At 42.8% G+C, this 27642-nt stretch overlaps 1 protein-coding gene across 1 annotated transcript in view; it reads right to left on the bottom strand.

Moving 5' to 3' along the window:
• Positions 1-27642, bottom strand: part of LOC124598566 (Down syndrome cell adhesion molecule-like protein Dscam2) — a 366134-nt gene that overhangs the window by 329291 nt on the left and 9201 nt on the right. Inside the window, exon 2 of the mRNA XM_047136009.1 lies at positions 25521-25682. Coding sequence (XP_046991965.1) covers positions 25521-25682 — 162 coding nt within the window. The remainder of the gene's footprint in view (positions 1-25520; positions 25683-27642) is intronic.

Genomic DNA, 27642 nt, shown 5'->3' with positions numbered 1-27642 from the left:
TGAAGTATGTTAGCGGCAAGAAACAATAAATGCCTTTTATGCGCGATAGCAATGGAGATACTATCGAAGACAGTGCTTCCAAAGCAGAATTACTAAACACAGCCTTCCGAAATGCCTTCGCAAAAGAAGACGAAGTAAATGTTCCAGAATTCGAATCGAGAACAGCTGCCAACATGAGTAACGTAGAAGTAAATATCCTCGGAGCAACTTAAATCACTTAATAAAAGCAAGTCTTCTGGTCCAGACTGTATACCAATTAGGTTCCTTTCAGAGTTTGCTGATGCATTAGCTCCATACTTAAAAATCATATACAACCGTTCGCTCGACGAAAGATCCGTACCCAAAGACTGGAAAGTTGCACAGGTAACACCAATATTCAAGAAAGGTAGTAGGAGTAATCCACCAAATTACAGGATCATATCGTTAACGTCGATATGCAGTAGGATTTTAGAATATATATTGTGTTCGAACGTAATGAATTACCTCTGAGAAAACGGTCTAGAAAACATCGTTCCTGTGAAACACAACTAGCTCTTTATTCATATGAAGTTCTGAGTGATATTGACAAGGGATTTCAGATCGATTCCGTATTTTTGGATTTCCGGAAGGCTTTTGACGATGTACCAGACAAACGGCTCTTAGTGAAATTGCGTGCTTATGGAATATCGTCTCAGTCATGTGATTGGATCTGTGATTTCCTGTCAGAGAGGTCACAGTTCGTGGTAATTGACGGAAAGTCAGCGAGTAAAACAGAAGTGATTTGTGGGGTTCTCCAAGGTAGTGTTATAGGCCCTTTGCTGTTCCTTATCTATATAAACGATTTGGGAGACAATCTAAGCAGCCGTCTTCGGTTGTTTGCAGAGGACGCTGTCGTTTATCGACTAATAAAGTAATCAGAAGATCAAAACAAACTGCAAAACGATTTAGAAACAATATCTGAATGGTGTGAAAGGTGGCAGTTGACCTTAAATAACGAAAAGTGTGAGGTCATCCACATGAGTGCTAAAAGGAACGTGTTAAACTTCGGTTACACGATAAATCAGTCTAATCTAAAAGCCGTAAATTCAAGTAAATACCTAGGTATTACAATTACGAACAATTTAAATTGAAAGGAACACATGGAAAATGTTGTGGGGAAGGCTAACCAAAGGCCGCGTTTTATTGGCAGGACACTTAGAAAATGCAACAGACCTACTAAGGTGACTGCCTACACTACGGTTGTCCGTCCTCTTTTAGAATACTGTTGCGCGGTGTGGGATCCTTACCAGGTGGGACTGACTGAGTATAATCGAAAAAGTTCAAAGAAAGGCAGCACGTTTTGTATTATCGCGAAATATGGGAGAGAGTGTCAAAGAAATGACACAGAATTTGGGATGGAAATCAGTAAAAGAAAGGCGTTTTTCGTTGCGACGGAATCTTCTCATGAAATTCCAATTACCAATTTTCTCCTCCGAATGAGAAAATATTTTGTCTAAACCGACTTACATAGGGAGGAATGATCACAAAGATAAAATAAGGGAAATCAGAGCACGTACAGAAACATATAGGTGTTCATTCTTTCCGCGCGCTATACGAGATTGTAATAATAGAGAATTGTGAACGTGGTTCGATGAACCCTCTGCCAGGCACTTAAATGTGATTTGCAGAGTATCCATGTAGGTGTAGGTGTAGATGTAGATTTACGTTTCATGTAAAACGTCTCTGCATAGGCATGCGTCAGCAGGGCATTTTTAATATGTATTACGCAATATTTTGGCTTCTTCTGTGAAACAAAAAAAAAATAAAATATTACGCTTATTTATAACGGGGAAGTCTGGATGCAATACCTTACAGTTAGAAACTAAAAATGGACTCTTCCACTGAACACTAGTGTACTTTGGTTATTAATTTAATGTTCCCCGTGTGAGGCAAATCCACTCGCTCTTCAGACGTGTCACTACAGGAGTCATGGAATGCCTCCGAATATCGTGTCGGACCTCCTTTTTGAAGCTGTAGTTCAGTGAATCGACGTGGCATGGACTCAACAAGTCCTTGGAAGTCCCCTGTAGAACAACTGAACCATGCTGCCTCTGTACCCATCCACAGATCCGAAAGTGTTGCCGGTGCAGCATTTTGTGCACCAAGTGGTCTCTCGATTACGTCCCATGATCAGTCCATGGGATTTATGTCTCTCGATCTGGATGGCCAAATCATTAGCTCGAAGTGTCCACAATGTTCTGCAAATCAATTTGGAACAATTCTGGCCCTGTGATACCCTGCATTGCCATCCATAAACATTTCATCCTTGTTTGGGAACATGAAATTCACAGATAATTGCACATGGTCTCCAAGTAGCCGACCATAAGCATTTCCAGTCAGTGATCTGTTCAGCTGGACCAGAGGATCTAGCCCATTCGATGTAAACACAGCCAGCACCATTATGGAGCCACCACCAGCTTGCGAAGTGTCTTGAGTCCATAGCTGCCTCACACTCGAACCATACCATCAACTCTTACTAACTCAAATCGGGTCTCATACTGACCAGGCCACGGTTTTCCAGTCGTCTATGGCCCAACCTACAGGGTGTTTCAAAAATGACCGGTATATTTGAAACGGCAATAAAAACTAAACGAGCAGCGATAGAAATACACCGTTTGTTGCAATATGCTTGGGACAACAGTACATTTTCGGGCGGACAAACTTTCGAAATTACAGTAGTTACAATTCTCAACAACAGATGGCGCTGCAAGTGATGTGAAAGATATAGAAGACAACGCAGTCTGTGGGTGCGCCATTCTGTACGTCGTCTTTCTGCTGTAAGCGTGTGCTGTTCACAACGTGCAAGTGTGCTGTAGACAACATGGTTTATTCCTTAGAACAGAGGATTTTTCTGGTGTTGGAATTCCACCGCCTAGAACACAATGTTGTTGCAACAAGACGAAGTTTTCAACGGAGGTTTAGTGTAACCAAAGGACCGAAAAGCGATACAATAAAGGATCTGTTTGAAAAATTTCAACGGACTGGGAACGTGACGGATGAACGTGCTGGAAAGGTAGGGCGACCGCGTACGCCAACCACAGAGGGTAACGCGCAGCTAGTGCAGCAGGTGATCCAACAGCGGCCTTGGGTTTCCGTTCGCCGTGTTGCAGCTGCGGTCCAAATGACGCCAACGTCCACGTATCGTCTCGTGCGCCAGAGTTTACACCTCTATCCATACAAAATTCAAACGCAGCAACCCCTCAGCGCCGCTACCATTGCTGCACGAGAGACATTCGCTAACGATATAGTGCACAGGATTGACGACGGCGATATGCATGTGGGCAGCATTTGGTTTACTGACGAAGCTTATTTTTACCTGGACGGCTTCGTCAATAAACAGAACTGGCGCATATGGGGAACCGAAAAGCCCCATGTTGCAGTCCCATCGTCCCTGCATCCTCAAAAAGTACTGGTCTGGGCCGCCATTTCTTCCAAAGGAATCATTGGCCCATTTTTCAGATCCGAAACGATTACTGCATCACGCATTCTGGACATTCTTTGTGAATTTGTGGCGGTACAAACTGCCTTAGACGACACTGCGAACACCTCGTTGTTTATGCAAGATGGTGTCCGGCCACATCGCACGGCCGACGTCTTTAATTTCCTGAATGAATATTTCGATGATCGTGTGATTGCTTTGGGCTATCCGAAACATACAGGAGGCGGCGTGGATTGGCCTCCCTATTCGCCAGACATGAACCCCTGTGACTTCTTTCTGTGGGGACACTTGAAAGACCAGGTGTACCGCCAGAATCCAGAAACAATTGAACAGCTGAAGCAGTACATCTCATCTGCATGTGAAGCCATTCCGCCAGACACATTGTCAAAGGTTTCGGGTAATTTCATTCAGAGACTACGCCGTATTATTGCTACGCATGGTGGATATGTGGAAAATATCGTACTATAGAGTTTCCCAGACCGCAGCGCCATCTGTTGTTGAAAATTGTAACTACTGTAATTTCGAAAGTTTGTCTGCCTGAAAATGTACTGTTGTCCCAAGCATATTGCAACAAACGGTGTATTTCTATCGCTGCTCGTTTAGTTTGTATTGCCGTTTCAAATATACCGGTCATTTTGGAAACACCCTGTACATGGTCGCGAACCCAGGAGAAGTGCTGCAAGCGATGTCGAGCAAAGGCACTCGCGCCTGTCGTCCCTGCCGAAGCCCACTAACACTACATTTCGCAGCACTGTGCTCACAGATTCGTTCGTCGTGCGTTCCAGATTACGCAGTGTTGGTTGTATGTTAGCACTGAAAACTCTACGTAAACGCCGCTGCTCTCGGTCGTTAAGTTAAGGTCAGCGTCCACTACGTTGTCCGTTGTGAGGGGTAATATCTGAAATTAGGAATTCTCGGCACACTCTTGAAAGTGTGGATCTTGGAATGTTTAATATCCCAACGATTTCCGGAATGGAATGTAGCATGCGTCTAGCTCCAACTACCATTCCGTGTTCAGAGTCTGTTAATTCCCCGTCGCGCAGCCACAATCATGTCGGAAACCCTTCCACACGAATCATCTGCGTACAAATGACAGCTCCGCGAACGCACTCTTGTCTTATACCACGTGTACACGATACTAATTCCCTCTGTACACGTGCATATCGCTATCCCATGACTTTTGTCACCGCAGTGTAATTCACAGAATGCTGATAAGGATTTAAAATTTAAAATAGTAACAAAATGTTATAACATCTAAAAATGTCTAACATGCTGCAATAAAACTACCACGAAAGTCTACGATGCAGAATAGATAGGGTGTGCCACAAGGAATACTTCCAATCTGAAACAGAAAATCTAGAATTGCAGGAAGCCTATAAAAATGAGATCTTCTTTATTGTGCTCATGTTTAGGTACGGCAAAACGAAAGTGTTAATCAACTGTACTTCCAATCTGAAACAGAAAACCTAGAATTGCAGGAAGCCTATAAAAATGTAATCTGCTTTATTGTGCTCATATTTAGGTACGGCAGAACGAAAGTGTTAATCAAGCGTAAATCGTTATCTATTGATTGTTCAGCGAGTGAAGGAAAGTAGTCGTTCCATTTGTATGACTTTACAGTACCATTAACCTCCAAGCCCATGAGTGAGTAAGTTTGGACGAATGTCAGAGGCAGATATGTCTGACCACTCACTCTGCCTTTCTCGCCCGCTGTGATTATACAGAATTACCCGAAACCATGGTTCCGTAGCAGCCAACAGAGTGGTAGTAAGGTGAGCAAACTTTCGCGTCTCACAGAGAGGGAGAGTGGAGATTATCGTGATTGTAGCTGCATTCAGCTTCTGCACATGATCCATAATGTAATAGTTCGAAGAGAGCTTTTGCTGTATCTCCAGCCGTAGGATTTGAAACCGTTATCGTTGATTATGCGACTTAACGAAAAACAAACTTTCACTTTTACAAAAGTTGTGAGCCATAAAGCAAATGCATTTCTCAGAAGGAAATTTTTCACTCTACGGTGGAGTGGGCTCTGATATGAAGATTAAAGCTGTGTCGGCCCGAGACTCGAACTAGGGACCTTCGCCCTTCGAGGGCAAGTCCTTTATCATCTCAGCTACGCAAGCACTTACGAGAGTAATTCGTTGGTAGGGCAGTTTCCTGGGAAAATCAAAGTGCACGATTTCTAGTCTCGGTCCGGCAGACAACTTAGCTGCCAGTAAGTTTCAAATACACTTTCTTTTGGCATTTAGACGTCAATTTGTTTCAAGTAAACCTTGAAATGATGTTACCTAGTAATCAATTTTGCTATTTTATTTACAGTACTTTCGAAGTCTTTCAAAAATATCACGTTTGGAAAGGAATAAAAAGTGGATCACATTTAACGACAGATCTGTAGTACGTATCAAAGAAAAGTAGGTTATGTTCCGCTTCCCCGACGTGTAATAGCACTATATCGGTGTCATTTGGATCACGTGAGCTTTATTTCATCCCAAAAGCCAGACTAGTGTGAGGGGGTACGTTGTGTAGTAATTGAGGCTATGTGCAATTGATTGATTTTAATATCACGGTAACCTTTATTTCATTCCGATTAATTTTTTTCTCCATTTGTTTCTATAGATTTTCAAACTTACCTGAATTTAGTGTATGCGCAGTTTCAAAACTTTTGCTTCAAAATATTATGCCGTGCAGATCTAAGAGCAAACAAGTGCTATTTATTGATATGAAAAAGAACGTAACTTGAAAGTACACAGTTGTGTAACCAGTCCCATATATTATATTTTCCACTACACGTTTCGGATTTTTACACGTACATTATCAGGTGTAGTTTACACCAATACGGTATGTGCGAGTTTTCCAATAACCTGTGGCACTGTGCCTTAACATAAGAAAAAGCCATATTAGTTCAAAATTTACAGTTGTGTTGGTGTTTTAAATACAGGGCTATCACAAATGATTGAAGCGATTTCATAAATTCACTGTAGCTCCATTCATTGACATATGGTCACGACACGCTACAGATACGTAGAAAAACTCATAACGTTTTGTTCGGCTGAAGCCGCACTTCAGCTTTCTGCCGCCAGAGCGCTCGAGAGCGCAGTGAGACAAAATGGCGACAGGAGACGAGAAAGCGTATGTCGTGCTTGAAATGCACTCACATCAGTCAGTCATAACAGTGCAACGACACTTGAGGACGAAGTTCAACAAAGATCCACCAACTGCTAACTCCATTCGGCGATGGTATGCGCAGTTTAAAGCTTCTGGATGCCTCTGTAAGGGGAAATCAACGGGTCGGCCTGCAGTGAGCGAAGAAACGGTTGAACGCGTGCGGGCAAGTTTCACGCGTAGCCCGCGGAAGTCGACGAATAAAGCAAGCAGGGAGCTAAACGTACCACAGCCGACGGTTTGGAAAATCTTACGGAAAAGGCTAAAGCAGAAGCCTTACCGTTTCGAACTCATTGACATGCTGCGCCGAGTGTGGGAGGAACTTGATTATCGACTTGATGTCTGTCGAATCACTGAAGGAGCACATATCGAACATTTGTGAATGCCTAAAAAAACTTTTTGAGTTTTTGTATGTGTGTGCAAAGCATTGTGAAAATATCTCAAATAATAAAGTTATTATAGAACTGTTAAATCGCTTCAATCATTTGTAATAACCCTGTATATGGGTGAACTGCAATATAAATGAAAATGCCTGAGCATTGAAGTGGCGCAATGCGGTTTCCAGATGCCACTGTTTGGGAGAGTATTACCAGTGCTGGCAATTACCATTTTATATAGGGCGCTACGAAGATTTAATTAATGTGTATCTGTTAGTATTTGCAACGGCGTTAAGTGGATTTCTTTCTCCATATGTGCTTCGGGAGCTATCGACCTAGAACGAAATATAAAGTACACTGGTGTCCGAAATTAAAGCAATAAACTGGTATTTGCACGTTCTGTGTCTAATTCACGATATAATCATACATACTGTCAACAGATGATCATGTTCTGCACGGAGGACGGCATTCTGATCAACGGACAACCACGCCAGCAGTGACGTCAGGGCACCTATCAAGCGGGGTAGTGTTTGGAGGGTAGTCCCACATCCACAATCACTGTGTACACAGTCACAGACTGTGCAGTATGGCCCCGGGAAGACTCCTACAGACTCTCTGCTGTGGAGGACCATAGGAAGAATGGTAGCAGTAGAGTCGCAGACTGATGTTGCTTGATGGCTTAATGTGAATCGTTCTCTCGCTTCTCGGATGAAGCGACAGTTTGTATAGACCAGGACAGGGCCGACTGCGTGGGATATGAGAAAGAATGGACCGTTATTTGGCTGTAAGGGCAGGACGATACCGCCTTACTACTGCACTGCAATTGGCGTCTGATCTCGCAGCATTCCCTGGACGTGTTGTATCCAAGCAATCGGTGTACAGAAGGCTTCAGCAGACTGGCTTGTATTATTTAAGACCTGCTGCCTGTTTACCTCTGGCGTGTCTTTACAGAAGGGAACTCTAAAGTGGGGCCGTCAACATGCCACCTGCACGATATAATGGTGAGTCCCGATTTCGTCTGGAGAGTGTTTCTCGACGGATTTGCATCTAGAGCGTAAGTGGAGCACTCTTTCCGGATCCAGATGTCGTGGAAAGACATCGATATCGAGGGGGATCCCTAATGGTGTTGGAAGGGACTATGTTGACCATTGGAACACCTCTTCATGATATTATGCGGATGAATCAACGAGATTTAACTGCTGTCAGGTACCATGAGCATCTTATGCGCGATTGTTGCGAGGTGCTGTGTGCCCAAACTCCGTATTGATGGACGATAATGCTCGCTCTCATAGAGCACGGGTAGGTGATGCTTTTTTTTTTTTTTTGGAACGTAAGATATTGCACAGATGGTGTGGCCTGTTCGCTCTCTCGATTTGAATCCAGCAGGGCATGTCTGGGATGCATTAGGGAGACGAGTTGCAACACGTCAGCATCCACCATCCACGCTCCAGGACTTGTGAGCAGATCTACAAGAAGAATGGGTGTTACTGCCTCAACATGGGATTGATGACATCATTCACAGCTTGTCCCGTCCTTTTCAGGCCTGTATTGGTGCCAGAATTAACAGAATGTGTGTGAAAATCCGTTCTTGTTGTGGTCTTCAGTCCTGAGACTGGTTTGATGCAGCTCTCCATGCTACTCTATCCTGTGCAAGCCTCTTCATCTCCCAGTTCCTACTGCAACCTACATCCTTCTGAATCTGCTTAGTGTATTCATTTCTTGGTCTCCCTCTACGATTTTTACCCTCCACGCTGCCCTCCAATACTAAATTGGTGGTCCCTTGATGCCTCAGAACATGTCCTACCAACCGATCCCTTCTTCTGGTCAAGTTGTGCCACAAACTTCTCTTCTCCCCAATCCTATTCAATACTTCCTCATTAGTTATGTGATCTACACATCTAATGCTCAGCATTCTTCTGTAGCACCACATTTCGAAAGCTTCTATTCTCTTCTTGTCCAAACTATTTATCGTCCTCGTTTCACTTCCATACATGGCTACACTCCATACAAATACTTTCAGAAATGACTTCCTGACACTTAAATCTATACTCGATGTTAACAAATTTCTCTTCTTCAGAAACGCTTTCCTTGCCATTGCCAGTCTACATTTTATATCCTCTCTACTTCGACCATCGTCAGTTATTTTGCTCCCCAAATAGCAAAACTCCTTTACTACTTTGTCTCATTTCCTAATCTAATTCCCTCAGCATCACCCGACTTAATTCGACTACATTCCATTATCCTCGTTTTGCTTTTGTTGATGTTCATCTTATATCCTCCTTTCAAGACTTCAAGACACTGTCCATTCCATTCAACTGCTCTTCCAAGTCCTTTTCTGTCTCTGACAGAATTACAATGTCATCGGCGAACCTCAAAGTTTTTATTTCTTCTCCATGGATTTTAATACCTACTCCGAATTTTTCTTTTGTTTCCTTTACTGCTTGCTCAATATACAGATTGAATAACATCGGGGAGAGGCTACAACCCTGTCTTACTCCCTTCCCAAACACTGCTTCCCTTTCGTGTCCCTCGACTCTTATAACTGCCATCTGGTTTCTGTACAAATTGTAAATAGCCTTTCGCTTCCTGTATTTTACCCCTGCCATCTTTAGAATTTGAAAGAGAGTATTCCAGTCAACATTGTCAAAAGCTTTCTCTAAGTCTACAAATGCTAGAAACGTAGGTTTGCCTTTCCTTAATCTTTCTTCTAAGATAAGTCGGAAGGTGAGTATTGCCTCACGTGTTCCAGTGTTTCTACGGAATACAAACTGATCTTCCCCGAGGTCGGCTTCTGCTAGTTTTTCCATTCGTCTGTAAAGAATTCGTGTTAGTATTTTGCAGCTGGCTTATTAAACTGATTGTTCGGTAATTTTCACATCTGTCAACACCTGCTTTCTTTGGGATTGGAATTATTATATTCTTCTTGAAGTCTGAGGGTATTTCGCCTGTTTCATACATGGAAAAAGCGAAGAACATTTTTGTCTATCATTATACATATTGCACTTGATTACGTTCTATAGTTTTTACATTGTTTCTACTTTACTGTCACCTGGTTCTACTATTTTGTGGCAAAATAAACGCAGTCTTGCAAAGTTTCCGTTTGTTACTGCAATTCTGGACTGCAGTGTAGCTCTACTCCCCCTGGTCCAACCAAGCTTTTCGAGAGATGTCCCTTGATTGGAAGATAAATACCGGAAAGTGTATCCTTCTCGCAAATATTCGACATCTGCATTTATACCTATGCTGCAGAAGCCACCTGATGCTGTGTGGCGGACAGCATTTTTGGTTTCATTATGTTTTTCCCCCTTTCTATTTCCACTCACGAATGGCGCATGGGAAGAAAGGTTGTCGATAAAGTTCTGTGTGTTCCAATTTCTCTGATTTCGCTACACGTAGTATGTTGCCCGACTGTTCTTGGTAAGTATGGTCCCGTAATTTCAACTATAAGGCTGTCCGTGATGAACAACACCTCTCTTTTGTAGTTGAACATTTCCGTAACACTGTGACGAAGTGGGAAACCATAAGGCTTCCAGACTGATACGCAATAGTCGAGAATCGGTAGAAAAATTGTTTTTTAAGCCACATCTTTGGTGGATGACTTACACTTCTTTAAAATTTTTCCGATAAATCAGCATGTCATCCTATTTTTCTATAATTTTTTCTATGTCATCATTACACTTTAGGTCGTTCCGAATGGTGTCTCCTCAGTGTTATTCAGTAGCTACTCTTCATCCTGATTGAAAACTCTCTTCCTCGCATCCTGCTTCACCGGGGTTTGGCTGAGAAAACCAGACTGTGTAATGACTCTGATGTCAGACAGCTCTGCTCTATGGAACAGTAAATGAAATGCAAAAAGAACTTCTTTTTGGCGATAATCATTCCATCTTTATAACTACTAGAGAATGACATCTCGCCAGTCATCGCAAGTAAATTTTCGAACAACAACGGACATAGCGTCAGGTGTGTCGGAGTATATACGACGTTGGATCTACAATGGACATCAAATATACAGACTAAAACGTGGCGCTACTTTCATAGGTTTGTTTTCGCCGCGTGAGACTGTAATGTAATTCTCCAGCAGCTGACATGGCAGACATTTTAAGAAGTGTGTCTAATTATAAAAGTCAAAGAATCAGTTTCGACGGGAATCTAGGAATAATCTTGTAAGACCTCCACGTCACCCCGGTGGGGATCGTGAAGGTAAAATCAGTTCAGCAATAGCTCGCACAGACACATATCGTTGACTAACATATCTAAATGTTAAGGAACTGTATCATATAAACTACAGTTGTCTTTATTATTTTGTGTAACTACCGATTTCTGTCAAATTCAGATAATCTTCGGGTCATTTGTATCAATGAAGAAAAAACATTTTTCATGGATACATTATACTTAAAAGATGCGCAGTGTGTCATATAATTATACAAAAAATATGCTGACGTAATCTGTTCAACTGTACATGTAGCATAATTGTAATGACTAATCGCTCTGAAATATTCTGTTTAAATGTAGCAAGTGTTATAAGAAACATGTCCTCTGTCTATCAATGTGAATATTAGTGTACCTGGAACAAACTTTAGTATCTCGTCTATTGCTACTATTGTCCAAAGATTCTAACGTTGTAAGACGGAGAACACGTTTGTTATAACGTTGGTTGTAGGTTCCGAATGACAACTGTGACATTCAGTTATTTGTGTAATTATGTGACACAGTGTGCTTGAAGCATGTACGATATATGTATGAAAAACGTTTTTGAGTCACTATACGCAATCACTGTATGCACTTTATGTGTGTCATCAGTTATTATTGGTTTTTCCGTCTTGAGTTTTCTGCAAAACATCTTGCGTGGCTGTTCTGCAAATTGGATACATATGTTTGTAATTTTGTTTGTACCTATGTCTGTTCTTTGGTTGAAAACGGCGTTTTGTTTATAAAGTTGGACTGTAAGTTACTTACGGTGCTTCTTTACATATTCTCCAAACCACTGTTTCTTCCCTCTTTACTAGCAGCGATTGACTCCGTTTCACATAAGTATACACTTGTCAGTTTTTGCCATTCTGCAGTATTTCTTGCACTGCATTTAGAATAATTACACTTCACCTCTAAATCATACTAAAGTTATGTCTGTTCGTTTGTTTTCATGCAGGTTGTGAGCGTTTCTAACCCGTGAAAATGCATTTTTATTTTCATTTAATGCGCGCGAGTGCGTGTGTGTTTAAGAGGGGAATGAGAGACAGAGAGAGGGCCAAGGAATTTGCAGAATAGGATTGGATTGGATTGTTTGGGGGAAGAGACCAAACAGCGAGGTCATCGGTCTCATCAGATTAAGGAAGGACAGGGAAGGAAGTCGGCCATGCCCTTCCAAAGAAACCATCCCAGCATTTGCCTGGAGCGATTTAGAGAAATCACGGAAAACCTAAATCAGGACGGCCGGACGGGGGATTGAACCGTCGTCCTCCCGAATGCGAGTCCAGTGTGCTAACCACTGCGCCACCTCGCTCGGTTTGCAGAATAACCACGGAAGATACTTCATAAATAAAACCTAAACGCTTCTGGTGTAAAATTCTCTTTAATTACATTGCAGTAATCTCAAGGCGGAAAAACCAATAATAACTGATTTTAACACCTGTTGGGAAGACGGACATGAAAGTAAACGTGTTACTTCATTGTCTGATACAGATGACCCGAAAAGGATCAGAATTTGACAGAAATCCATAGTATATTATAGGATGCATAGTAAATTGTACGATGATGTTCCTACCATATTGAAAGCTCTCCACCACCACCACCTACACTACATATTTCCAATATACGCAAGTTCGCTGGGTCGGAAATAAATCTTTGTGTATTGTAAACAAAAGTTACTCCTCCGTCACATACTTTAATCACTTTTAGAGTGGATATGCAAACTCATTAAAATAAACTCAACCATTAAGCGTCCATTTGACGTCACTTGCTTCTCTTACTCAGAGACAGTATGATGGCAGATATTATGTGACGTTTTGATACAGAAACTGTGTTCTAACACCCTAATATGAAAGCTGTTACGCTGCGGTGATGTGTGACAAGAGACGGAGCTTCTGTCAGGGGTGACTGACACTTAAAGTTAGAAGACTTCCGTGTGGCTCCAGATAAGTGCCAGCAGCAGGTGTGGATGCTTGGAACTTGTCGGTCATCATCCGCACAGACATCGACCGCGCCTGCGGTAGATACCCAATCTGATTAACGGCTGCAGTTTCTGCCACCACCCAGTGCCCCGAGGACGCTCTCAAATTAATTGCGCCCAGCCCAGCACCACAAGCGCCCTTCATGACATCCACATTCTGCTGGGTCCTTGAGTCCCTGTTCTGTCGTGTCGAACTAACACAGATCATTTAAAGAAGCTTCTAGGCTGTGACGTAGCGAAAATACGTGTGAGGTAACTCATACAGCCGCATCGTTAGGAACCCGTTTCACAAAGCTATAGACAGAAAGTTAATGTTTAATCATAGCTGCATGTAGTTGTTCTGCATTGGAGAAGACCCAGCTGCCCCTGCCATGTAGTTTGCTCTTTGGTTCCAAGTAATTTTCGCTTTCCTCCCAGACGATGTTCGTTAGTTGTTATCTCCATCTTCGTCTCCCTCTACTTTCCTTCGTCGTCCCTTCAGTTCCTTCTTGAAGCATTGTCCTTAAAAGGTATGGTCTAGAAAATTATTCCTCCTTTCTCTCATGACTTTTAAGAAATTTGGAAATTTGTGGTAAGTTCCTATGATACCATCGGGCCCTAGGCTTACACACTGCTTAATCTAACTTAAACTAACTGCTAAGGACAACACACACACCCATGCCCAAGGGAGAACTCGATACTCCGACGGGGGGAGCCGCGTGAACCGTGGCAAGGCGCCTTTGACCGTGCGGCTATCCCGCGCAGCTTACTTTTAAGAGCTGCAGAATCTGCCACACTCTGAGTTCCGAGGGCGCTTTCATCTTAATTGCCATCCTAGCGCCAAGATTCGCCAATTTTTACCTCGTTCCCGTGTCTTCCCAACTCCCATTATCCGATATTCAACAAACCCATTTGTCCAGATCCTCTACATATTTTTACCATTTCGTAAGGTCCAGGTTTTAGAGCCATAGAAAGCAATGTTTCATCTAAATCTACATTTACAAGATTACTCTGCTATTCCCAATTAAGTGTCTGTCAGACGCTTAATCGAACCACCTTCAAGGCATTTTTCTCCAGTTCCAGTCTCGAACAGCACGCGGGAAAAAAGAACACTTAAAGCTTTCCGTGCGAGTTCTGATTTCTCTTATTTTATTACGATAATTACCCCGTATGTAGGTGGGCGCCAGCAAAACATTTTCATACTCTGAGGAGAAAGTTGTTGATTGAAATTTCGTGAGAAGATTCTGCTGCAAGGAAAACTGCCTCTATTTTAATGACTACCACATCAATTTGCGAACCACATCCATGGCTCCCTCTCCCCTATTTTGCGATAAGACAAAATAACGTAACTGTTGGCAAATCATATTGTCAGATTATTGAGTGACCTGCAAAGAGATTTCTTCTTTTTGTAGAGCACTCCGTTGGTGATGGATGAACTCGACGTTATGTACGTGTCAGAGTTTAGATCCTCAGTTATATTAATTCCAGAATATTTGGATTTGGCAAGCTGCTCTATTTGTTGTTGATCTCATTTTCCTCCCGGAACTATGCAGTTCGCCTCTTTCTTACTTACATATAATTTATTTATGTTTAATAATATGTGACTGGTCAGCAGTCAATGATGCTACTTCCCTGCTGCCACTTCTGGTAGAACTTCTGAAATGAGGCTCATTGACTAAGAAGTGATCAGTAGACGCTCATTCACAAAATTCAGAGATGTTGCTTCGAATCATCATTTATTGAAAGTCTCTAACGATACAAGAGTACTCAGTACAATAAACTTTTTTTTCATTTTGGGTACTACAAATTTATAGAAAGAGAATTCCATTTTCCGTTCTGGCTGATAAACAATCACTGTCATTTGTATCGCGATCAGGTTGATTTCGATTGTTCGTTGTTCTGAAGTACAAGCTCCTATACTCATAAATTTACATCGTCAACCTTTCTGGGTGTATACAGATATGCATCTGTCATTTTAATACGTCACTGCTGTCGTAAACACGAGAATGACATTCTATATTCGTCAACACCTTAAAATAACATTATCGCTATAGTGGCTATTGTATGTAAACTTGGAAACTCATAATATATTGCAGAGAAGATTGTTCTACCGAAGTTGATTCCATACTATTCAAAAACTGTTTACAGTAAACAGCTGTTGAAACATATACCGACAAACAGTCACGACTGCTCATCCGATTGCATCTACTGGTAAATGCCAGAGGCATGTGCTTCGCTATTATAGATGTTTCGTTGTTATATTTAGGATTGGTATTCGATATGTATTCCATTTAACACACAAAAATATGTTGATGCTTAGTTGACGTCATTCTATAAAGTGAAGTTATAAATTTTAAAACAAGCATTTTTCGGGCATTCGTATTTAAAAATGACAGAAGTCTGACGAGTTTGTAAGCTGTCATATAATCGTACACATGTGACGAGAATGTTGTGCACTTACAAGCAGCGTTTATAATCTTCCATTCCAACAGACACTACCCTAAAATATTACAAACACGTTGGCTGCGCGATTCTGTTTGTCCATTCGACATATTGTTCCACTTCCTTTTAGCATGTGCATATATATCTACTTCCTAAAGCGCATCCATAACGCTTTTTTCTCGCTTTATGACGTATTGGAGAGCCAGTATGGAGTCAACATACATATTTTTGTGCATATTTGTATAATATGACTTAACAATGGCTTTTAACTTTTAATATTGTATCTTCACCGTAAATTTTGAACGATAGTAGTTTTATGAAGCTTATAATTTTGTGGGTCTCATTTTACATTATAAATTTCACTCGACCATGTAAACTACTGAGCTGGTCATGTATGGTCGTAACATAATTTTGGATTCCATCCAGTACCACCAATGTGACTTCCAATGTAGTGATATAGTATTTTGTCAGTGTCTGATTACATTGATTTAAAAATTATTATTCCAGATTGTTTAGGAATATATCTGCCACATTTTCCCACCAGGCAGCTCCCAATGGGAATCCCATTTGGTTAGGAACATATTTCTTCTTTATACAGGATTTGAAGTAATCAATAATTTCTAAGATTTCCTTCAGCTCCTATATTTCAACCTCGCATAATATATAATTTAATTGTTTTTTATGATATACACAGTTTTCATAGAGATTGCAAGTTCTGGAGGATATGAATCTTTAAATTGATGAATTACCTCTTGCACATTGCAAACGTTACATTTCGTCTTATAAGTATAAAACTCTCTGAGTACGATGCGATGTTTGCTTTTTGCTGAGCTCATATGCCAGTCTAAAGATAAAATTAATGATTGTTCGAACTGCCACAACCTCTTTATGCATTTTAGACGGTGCCTCGCATCCTCTTTGTGTATTTCAGATGGTGACTCGCTTACAGGGGCTCTAGCATTATTATAAACACTCAAGCATCCATAGTGGAGAAAATAAATTTCCACTTTTTAAACTTCCTTTGATTAAGTCATTAAATGTATTGGTCATGTCTTACTTCATTTCTGTGATTCTATTTTTCTTACAGAACTTAAGGTTCTTCCTATTATAGTCATCCTCATTCAAAATTACCATTGCATTCCCTTTATCGACCTTCATACTATTACCTTATTTATTTCTAGCTTAATATACTCTATTTCTTGCATTATTAATCTCACCATTTCTGCTCTTATTATGTTTAATTAGTTCTGTAATTATTCCTGTGAGCTTACATGTTATTTTATCACATTTCTATGTGGGCAACTGGGCTGTATCCAAGGCTACCTTCTTGTTTGTAATCTTATTATTGAAAACACTACTTTGGAACTTTGGTTCAACGTTGAACTTCAGGCCTTTATTTAATAATTTGGACTGCATGAAGTAGATACCAGTTAGTATTTTCTAAAGAATTTACTAATTTCTTCCAGCGAGTTCCGTTGTACATTATACGAAGCGTGGTTTTTTAAATAAGTACCGTTTCGAAATTAAAAAAAGACATGCTAAGATATCTCAGTAATTTTATTTTTACATGAAAGCCTGTACCTTAATCTACTCACTGACGTCATTACAGTCTGATTCGTCCTTGTTTACGTTGTGTACTGAGTGTTTAAGATGCCTCCGATAATCGTGAGTCCCGTCGACTGTGAAGTACGGGCTGCTATAAGCTTTCTTAGTGCTAAAGGCCTAAAAGCGATTGCAGTTTACGGAGAAAACATTATGAGTGATGGAATGGTAAGAAAGTACGAAGACGGTGTCCCTTGTGACACCGAAACCTAGGTTACAAATTAATTGTATTCGCGACTGAGGGCTGTATTTTTCAAAATTTTGTATTATACAACAGTCGCTGATTGACAGCAATGTTAAAAACCTTAAGATTTCAATTTGTTTTTAAAACTATCCTTACCTACCAGCACCTTATCTGACAAGCGATGTTTGAACGATTATTATGGGTGCATAATATTCCCCTTTCTGCGTGAGAATAATGTTAAGCTGTGGAGAGTAAAGACTGTTTTTGTTTCTACTGATATATTTTTGAATGCCACTACTATTTACCAACTGTGCCTGAGTGTTATGAAGGCTTCATGTGGGTAGCACACTGGATGATCCTGAGGACACTGTTGCAAGACTGCTCTGCAGATATCTGCGAACCATACATTACACCGGACTGGAATGCTTTTAGAAAGGAACATTCTTGGCAACTGTTTCGTTTCGAGCGAGAAAAGACCGCATCGTTCAAAAGCAGTGAAACGTGTTAACAAATAATTTAATTAGTGGGTCGAATGGGTCAAAGAATGTCTCTCAACTAGTAAGTGTGATGAGAATCTTCAACATTTGCCACAAGGAGCAAGGGTGTTCAAGAAATCTGAGACCAGTCACTGCTTGCTAATGACATGCACCAAAGTACTCCTCTATACTCTCTCCAGCTAATTTATCGTTTGTCACAAAGTAATAACTAACACCTAGACACATTAACATATTTGTCGTCCCATTGTCTTGTTAATCTTTGCAACGTAAATGTTTTGATACTCTTCTCGGGTTTGCATCCAGGTCATCAAGTGAAGTTGATACACCATCTCGACGGTACAGCTGGTCGTTATTTTCAGGAGAGAAGCTGCTGTTGCCGAGTCTCGGCCAACCGACGCCAAGAGTGTACCATCAGGTACTTCTCTGTCGGCTAGCTGCTGTGTGGTGTTGCATTGTACCTTGCGGTATTGCATACTATTCTAGTGCTAATTTTTGTGCGTCTTTAGCTTAGAGTGTGTATGCGTGGTCTTTTGTTGCCGTGGTGGAATTTGACTTTGTCATTATGTTGTGGCGGTGCTACTGACAATTCAGTAGTAAACGGATCGTTTAAAGTAGCCAGTATTTTCATTTCTCCGTCGAAGACGACTTATTAGAACATTGTCGGAGCTTCTCGACTTGACATATAATTTCTTAGAGTGCTCCTTTAATGCCACGTCGGAGCTGGTTGCTTTTACAGACCAGCAGAGAGTAGGTTCACTCTGCGCATGCGCCAAGTGCTGTGAGTGCTACCTGCTACGATACGAGCAGTGAACCTTTATTGAAGGCAAACGAAAGCCAGCTGTCACTGCCGTAACTAATCGTCAAAATCTTATCCTGATTGAGACAAAGAACGTGTCGTTTTAATGCTGCTCAGTGCAGGGGTCCACGGCATGCTTAAAAGGAAGTTCTTGTCTCCATTAATAAGAAATCGTTCAGAGTTATTGTGATGAATTCCTTCAGAAGACAATACCGGCGACGGGAAACAGAAACAACCACCTGTGTGCCGTTATTTTTCATTACATGTTTCTCGGATAACCAATGCGGCGCTACTGATATGGTCAAAAACAGATTTACTTCAAGGCAGTAAAAGCCTTTATTCGCTTTAAATGTTGGTAAACTACTAAAGGCGTCTTTGGCGCGTGGATAACCATGCAGTACTTTACCTATGTGCACTACCTATGAACACTATACCGGGAAACTGTATAACCCAGTTATCAAAATACACTCATATAAAAAGTTTTCCATCACCTTGGTTCCGAGAGGTCCGGAACCTGTACAGAATATCGGAATAGAGATCAACATAAACATCATTTCCTCCCTTTTTACTGCTAATGAAAACCACACAGTGCATGTTGTACCACCATACAGCGAGACCTTCAGAGGTGGCGGTCCAGATTGCTGTACACACCGGTACCTCTCATACCCAGTAGCACGTCCTCTTGCATTGATGCATGCCTTTATTTGTCGTGGCATACTATCCACAAGTTCATCAAGGCACAGATTGACGCACTCCTCAACGAGGATTCTGCGAATATCCCTCAGAGTGTTTGACGGCTCACGTCGTCCACAAATAGCCCTTTTCAATCTATTCAAGGCATGTTCGGCAGGGTTCATGTCTGGAGAACATGCTGGCCACTAGTCGAGCGATGTCGTTATCCTGAAGGAAGTCATTAACAAGATGTGGACGATAGGGGCGCGAATTGTCGCTGTTCAAATGGTTCAAATGGCTCTGAACACGATGGAACTTAACATGTGAGGTCATCAGTCCCCTAGATCTCAGAACTACTTAAACCTAACTAACCTAAGGACATCACACACATCCATGTCCGCTGCAGGATTCGAACTGCGACCGCAGCGGTCGCGCGGTTCCAGACTGAAGCGCCTAGAAACGCTCGGCCACACCGTCCGGCTTGAAATGTCGTCCATGAAGACGAATGCCTCGCCAACATGCTGTCGATATGGTTGCCCCATCGGTCGGAAGATGACATTCAGGTATCGTACAGCAGTTACGGCGCCTTCCATGCCACCCCAGAACAGCAGGGAACCTTCACCTTGCTGCACTCGCTGGACAGTGTGACTAAGGCCTTAGGGCTCTCAACAAGGGAAGTGTCCAGGCGCCTCGGAGTGAACCAAAGCGATGTTGTTTGGGCATGGCGGAGATACACAGGAACTGTCGATGACATGCCTCGCTCAGGCCGCCCAAGGGCTACTACTGCAGTGGATCTACATCTACATCTACATTGATACTCCGCAAGCCACCCAACGGTGTGTGGCGGAGGGCACTTTACGTGCCACTGTCATTACCTCCCTTTCCTGTTCCAGTCGCGTATGGTTCGCGGGAAGAACGACTGTCTGAAAGCCTCCGTGCGCGCTCTAATCTCTCTAATTTTACATTCGTGATCTCCTCGGGAAGTATAAGTAGGGGGAAGCAATATATTCGATACCTCATCCAGAAACGCACCCTCTCGAAACCTGGCGAGCAAGCTACACCGCGATGCAGAGCGCCTCTCTTGCAGAGTCTGCCACTTGAGTTTATTAAACATCTCCGTAACGCTATCACGGTTACCAAATAACCCAGTGACGAAACGCGCCGCTCTTCTTTGGATCTTCTCTATCTCCTCCGTCAACCCGACCTGGTACGGATCCCACACTGACGAGCAATACTCAAGTATAGGTCGAACGAGTGTTTTGTAAGCCACCTCCTTTGTTGATGGACTACATTTTCTAAGCACTCTCCCAATGAATCTCAACCTGGTACCCGCCTTACCAACAATTAGTTTTATATGATCATTCCACTTCAAATCGTTCCGTACGCATACTCCCAGATATTTTACAGAAGTAACTGCTACCAGTGTTTGTTCCGCTATCATATAATCATACAATAAAGGATCCTTCTTTCTATGTATTCGCAATACATTACATTTGTCTATGTTAAGGGTCAGTTGCCACTCCCTGCACCAAGTGCCTATCCGCTGCAGATCTTCCTGTATTTCGCTACAATTTTCTAATGCAGCAACTTCTCTGTATACTACAGCATCATCCGCGAAAAGCCGCATGGAACTTCCGACACTATCTACTAAGTCATTTATATATATTGTGAAAAGCAATGGTCCCATAACACTCCCCTGTGGCACGCCAGAGGTTACTTTAACGTCTGTAGACGTCTCTCCATTGATAACAACATGCTGTGTTCTGTTTGCTAAAAACTCTTCAATCCAGCCACACAGCTGGTCTGATATTCCGTAGGCTCTTACTTTGTTTATCAGGCGACAGTGCGGAACTGTATCGAACGCCTTCCGGAAGTCAAGAAAAATAGCATCTACCTGGGAGCCTGTATCTAATATTTTCTGGGTCTCATGAACAAATAAGGCGAGTTGGGTCTCACACGATCGCTGTTTCCGGAATCCATGTTGATTCCTACATAGTAGATTCTGGGTTTCCAGAAATGACATGATACGCGAGCAAAAAACATGTTCTAAAATTCTACAAGAGATCGACGTAAGAGATATAGGTCTATAGTTTTGCGCGTCTGCTCGACGACCCTTCTTGAAGACTGGGACTATCTGTGCTCTTTTCCAATCATTTGGAACCCTCCGTTCCTCTAGAGACTTGCGGTACACGGCTGTTAGAAGGGGGGCAAGTTCTTTCGCGTACTCTGTGTAGAATCGAATTGGTATCCCGTCAGGTCCAGTGGACTTTCCTCTATTGAGTGATTCCAGTTGCTTTTCTATTCCTTGGACACTTATTTCGATGTCAGCCATTTTTTCGTTTGTGCGAGGATTTAGAGAAGGAACTGCAGTGCGGTCTTCCTCTGTGAAGCAGCTTTGGAAAAAGGTGTTTAGTATTTCAGCTTTACGCGTGTCATCCTCTGTTTCAATGCCATCATCATCCCGTAGTGTCTGGATATGCTGTTTCGAGCCACTTACTGATTTAACGTAAGACCAGAACTTCCTAGGATTTTCTGTCAAGTCGGTACATAGAATTTTACTTTCGAATTCAATGAACGCTTCACGCATAGCCCTCCTTACGCTAACTTTGACATCGTTTAGCTTCTGTTTGTCTGAGAGGTTTTGGCTGCGTTTAAACTTGGAGTGGAGCTCTCTTTGCTATCGCAGTAGTTTCCTAACTTTGTTGTTGTACCACGGTGGGTTTTTCCCGTCCCTCACAGTTTTACTCGGCACGTACCTGTCTAAAACGCATTTTACGATTGCCTTGAACTTTTTCCATAAACACTCAACATTGTCAGTGTCGGAACAGAAATTTTCGTTTTGATCTGTTAGGTAGTCTGAAATCTGCCTTCTATTACTCTTGCTAAACAGATAAACCTTCCTCCCTTTTTTTATATTCCTATTAACTTCCATATTCAGGGATGCTGCAACGGCCTTATGATCACTGATTCCCTGCTCTGTACATACAGATTCGAAAAGTTCGGGTCTGTTTGTTATCAGTAGGTCCAATATGTTATCTCCACGAGTCGGTTCTCTGTTTAATTGCTCGAGGTAATTTTCGGATAGTGCACTCAGTATAATGTCACTCGATGCTCTGTCCCTACCACCCGTCCTAAACATCTGAGTGTCCCAGTCTATATCTGGTAAATTGAAATCTCCACCTAAGACTATAACATGCTGAGAAAATTTATGTGAAATGTATTCCAAATTTTCTCTCAGTTGTTCTGCCACTAATGCTGCTGAGTCGGGAGGTCGGTAAAAGGAGCCAATTATTAACCTAGTTCGGTTGTTTAGTGTAACCTCCACCCATAATAATTCACAGGAACTATCCACTTCTACTTCACTACAGGATAAACTACTACTAACAGCGATGAACACTCCACCACCGGTTGCATGCAATCTATCCTTTCTAAACACCGTCTGTACCTTTGTAAAAATTTCGGCAGAATTTATCTCTGGCTTAAGCCAGCTTTCTGTACCTATAACGATTTCAGCTTCGGTGCTTTCTATCAGCGCTTGAAGTTCCGGTACTTTACCAACGCAGCTTCGACAGTTGACAATTAGAATACCGATTGCTGCTTGTTCCCCGCATGTCCTGACTTTGCCCCGCACCCGTTGAGGCTGTTGCCCTTTCTGTACTTGCCCAAGGCCATCTAACCTAAAAAACCGCCCAGCCCACGCCACACAACCCCTGCTACCCGTGTAGCCGCTTGTTGCGTGTAGTGGACTCCTGACCTATCCAGCGGAACCCGAAACCCCACCACCCTATGGCGCAAGTCGAGGAATCTGCAGCCCACACGGTCGCAGAACCGTCTCAGCCTCTGATTCAGACCCTCCACTCGGCTCTGTACCAAAGGTCCGCAGTCAGTCCTGTCGACGATGCTGCAGATGGTGAGCTCTGCTTTCATCCCGCTAGCGAGACTGGCAGTCTTCACCAAATCAGATAGCCGCCGGAAGCCAGAGAGGATTTCCTCGGATCCATAGCGACACACATCATTGGTGCCGACATGAGCGACCACCTGCAGATGGGTGCACCCTGTACCCTTCATGGCATCCGGAAGGACCCTTTCCACATCTGGAATGACTCCCCCCGGTATGCACACGGAGTGCACATTGGTTTTCTTCCCCTCTCTTGCTGCCATTTCCCTAAGGGGCCCCATTACGCGCCTGACGTTGGAGCTCCCAACTACCAGTAAGCCCACCCTCTGCGACTGCCCGGATCTTGCAGACTGAGGGGCAACCTCTGGAACAGGACAAGCAGCCATGTCAGGCCGAAGATCAGTATCAGCCTGAGACAGAGCCTGAAACCGGTTCGTCAGACAAACTGGAGAGGCTTTCCGTTCAGCCCTCCGGAATGTCTTTCGCCCCCTGCCACACCTTGAAACGACCTCCCACTCTACCACAGGTGAGGGATCAGCCTCAATGCGGGCAGTATCCCGGGCAACCACAGTCGTAGTCCGATCAGGGGATGCGTGGGACGAGCTGGCCGTCCCCGACAAACCCCCATCCCGACCCCCACAGTGATGCCCATTGGCAACAGCCTCAAGCTGTGTGACCGAAGCCAACACTGCCTGAAGCTGGGAGCGAAGGGATGCCAACTCAGCCTGCATCCGAACACAGCAGTTGCAGTCCCTATCCATGCTAAGAACTGTTTTGCTAAGAACGTCTGAACTAATCTACAGAGAGCGCAAACAAATCGACAAAATTTAAACGGTTATTAAAATACAAGATTGCCTAGTAAATGCAGTAATGCTGCTACTTGCGCACTGCTGACACTGCTCGGCGGCGGAAGGAGACTAAGCGAAATTACACTATTCAGGTACTAAAACACGATGCTACACTCTCAAATACTATAATACGCCCGAAATTTATGAATTAAACAATGCAAGAACCAAAAACACGCAAAGAAATTAAGAATTAAACTATGTAACAAATGAGTGAGCTAGGAGTAAACGACTTGCTGCTCAGCTGCTTATCCAACGGCGTTGCCTACGGATTACGGCTTGGAGGAATCCTGAGAGCAACGCCACCATGTTAAATAATGCTTTTAGTGCAGCCCAGGGCGTCGTGTTACGACTCAAACTGTGCGCAATAGGCTGCATGATGCGCAACTTCACTCCTGGCGTCCATGGCGAGGTCCATCTTTGCTACCACGACACCGTGCAGCGCTGTAAAGATGGACCCAATAGCATGCCGAATGTACCGCTCAGGATTGGAGTCACGTTCTCTTCACCGACGAGTGTCGGATATGCCTGACAATCGTTGGAGACGTGTTTGGAGGCAACGGGTGCTAGTGAAAAACACAACCACTTCAAATTAGTCTGCAGCAGTTGCTAGATTGTTATCTACCAACTCAAAGATTAAGTGGAATCTAAAACGCCAAAAGTCTTCCATTTGTTAGAAATATGTAAAAGAAAAATGAGTAACAAGTACATCACTATCGTATTTGAGGATTAATGTCATACCACGCATTAATTGCTATTTTCGTAGATAATAAAGCCGGGAAACATGAAAATGAGTCACTCGATAAATATGCTTTGAAAGTGGACCTAACAGAAACTTCTTGGCATATAGCAGCTTGCCAAGGTGGGAGTAATATGAAAAGTGCTTACGACAAACAACCTCTGTGTTTTGTATAATGGAAAGTTGTGTGGAAAGTGGCAATGTAACAACGAACCCCTCATGGCTGGACGACATCGATCAGTTGCCAATGTACAGTAAGCTGTAGGTGTTCATAAGTCCAAGCAGACCTGCGAAAGACAACGTACTGTTTCCATGCATTTACAGTTGGAAACGATGAGTGATTTTCATTAAGTATTGGTTTTAAATACCATCATGACACGTTTCCTTTAATAACGTGGTACTGTTCGCTTATGTACTAGGCTCCAGAGTTCAAAAACTTTACCAAGGACAAGTGCAAACGAAGACAGCAGCACAACTGCAGCAGTACACGTGAAATTACTGGGGCGAGTTAAGGAGTGTTTGAGTGGTCGTAATGAGAGCTCGAATTCCAGCAACACGATCTAACCTGTTGTATCACATGGAGTGCGAGGAGTATACGGTAACTTATTACGAGCGCAGCAGAAGTTCAGTACCCTAAAGACTGCCTGTTGTGCTGTACAAGAGACCTCCGCTGCAGAATGGCTGGGGAACAGAGCTGGACTCACCCGCTTCGTGAGATCCTGGCAGGATGATGGTGTCGTCCCGGAACCAGGAGGAGACGGAGACATGGTCCCTGAGGAAGGGCGGGATGACGCAGCGCAGCACCGCCGTGTTGCCCAGCAGCGCATGCGCGCGGTATACCTGCACCTCGTAGTCCTGCACCACCACTGCAACAGAAGACGGAAGCCAACATTACAGTCGAAACGTCCCACGAAAATAACAACATGTGTGATACTGTCTTGCTAGTTATTGCTCGAGAAAATAATTCAGACACAGGTTTTCGATCCTGTTTTATAACTTCTACAACTGTGCTCCACAAGCTTGTTGCGGAAGGTATTTTTCTCATTGCGCTAACGTTTTTCCCCCTATCCTGTTCCATTCGCTCATGGCGGTTCGCAAGAACGACATTCGGTAAGACTCACATGAGGCAATAATTTGATTATCCACTCGTGATGATTTCGTGAGATCTATGTGGGAGGCTGCAATACAGTCGCTGCCACTTCTTGCGGCGTACGCTCTCCGAATTTTAACAGAAACCTAGACGTGTTGGACAACGCGCCTCTCTTACCGTCGGCAGCTAGAGTTTGAAGAAGATGATGATGATGTTTGGTTCGTGGGGCACTCAACTGCTCGGTCATCAGCCTCTGTACAAAGTCCCAGTTGTTACACAACCCAGTTTTATTGTACAGTTCAATCTATCCACAGTCACGGATGATGATGATGATGAAATCATGAGGACAACACAAACACCCAGTCCCCGGGCAGAGAAAATCCCCAACCAGGCCGGGAATCGAAGCCGGCACCCCTTGATCTAGAGGCAGCAACGCCAGCCACTAGACCACGAGATGCGGTGATGAGTATCAACTTCACGCACGGGCGCTTACGAAATGAACCTGTGAGGAAATGTAGTGCTCTTCTTTAGATATTTTTCTATTTCATCTATTAACACCATCTGTACTGTTGAGAAATACTACTGAGTTAGTCCAATGAGTATTTGGTAAGCTATTCCTTGTGTGTATGGGTAACATTTGTTTGCAATGATTCCAATGAATATCGAACTGGTGTTTGTACACAGTGCAACAAACTTGGTTGTCCAATTTAGCATGATTTTCGGACGGATATTCCGACATCTTTTACGGTCGTAACTGTTTACAGTCATCTAGCACATGGAAGACATTAGAACAAGAATGCTTATTCTCGCTTATTCATGAGCACAACGATACAATTATCCACTTTTAGAGTCAACTGGCAAAACCTGCACCAAGTATCGAACCTTAGCAAGTCTGCCTGCATTTCATTACGATTTCCTGGCGTTGCAGCTTTCCTACAGGCAATAGCAAGCAGTACTATAATGGCCCTATAACACTTCTCCTCCTCCCCCCCCCAGGCCCTCTCGTCATGAAGTGCTTCCCAGATAACTTATCTCGTCGGGCGTGGTTGTAAAGTGGTAAAGTACGAACATAAAGTCGCGGAGTCGAATCCCAGTCAGATACCAGAATATTTCAGTTTCTAATAAATAAACAAACACTATCCGGGTCACAACATTTTACTACGACTACCGGCTTTACTCTGTGCTGCGTATCGTTTTTATGTCTAAGTTGTAATAGGAAAAAAAAGCAATTACTATAAGGATTATAGGAGTTTGATATTACACACGATACGCTCAAAGGTTGTACAAATGAAAATAAAACATTATGAATCTACACATATCCGTCGCAGAAAAGAATAGTTTGTCAACAGTGCTGTAAAATTAACGGAAAGTACAAGGAGGTCTGGGGGAAAATATTTGCATAGTTACGTCAGATGTGTGTGAGTCATAGATGAGTCATTAAAACGGTGAAAAATAGATTCCTTCACTATGAAATAAAATAATTAATAAAAATTAAGAGTTAAAAGACACTTTAATCTAATACATAATAGTTGACAGTGATTGAAGGCGTTCGGCGCGGATTGCCGCCTGAGACACGCATAAACACAGTATTGCATCGCTCGTCACTGCTGTGGTGTGAGGTGCGCTCCAGCGACCACTCTGGTTTCTCAGACTATTATCACTTAAGATCTTCGATAATTTGTATTAATTGTTTGGACGAAGCTATAGTTACTTTTGTAACTATGTTTTCTTTTGCT

Source organism: Schistocerca americana, chromosome 1 (assembly GCF_021461395.2).
Source record: "Schistocerca americana isolate TAMUIC-IGC-003095 chromosome 1, iqSchAmer2.1, whole genome shotgun sequence".
NCBI classification, from domain to species: domain Eukaryota; kingdom Metazoa; phylum Arthropoda; class Insecta; order Orthoptera; family Acrididae; genus Schistocerca; species Schistocerca americana.
The sequence above is the reverse complement of the archived record's forward strand: the minus strand, read 5'-3'. Positions and strand labels throughout refer to the sequence as shown.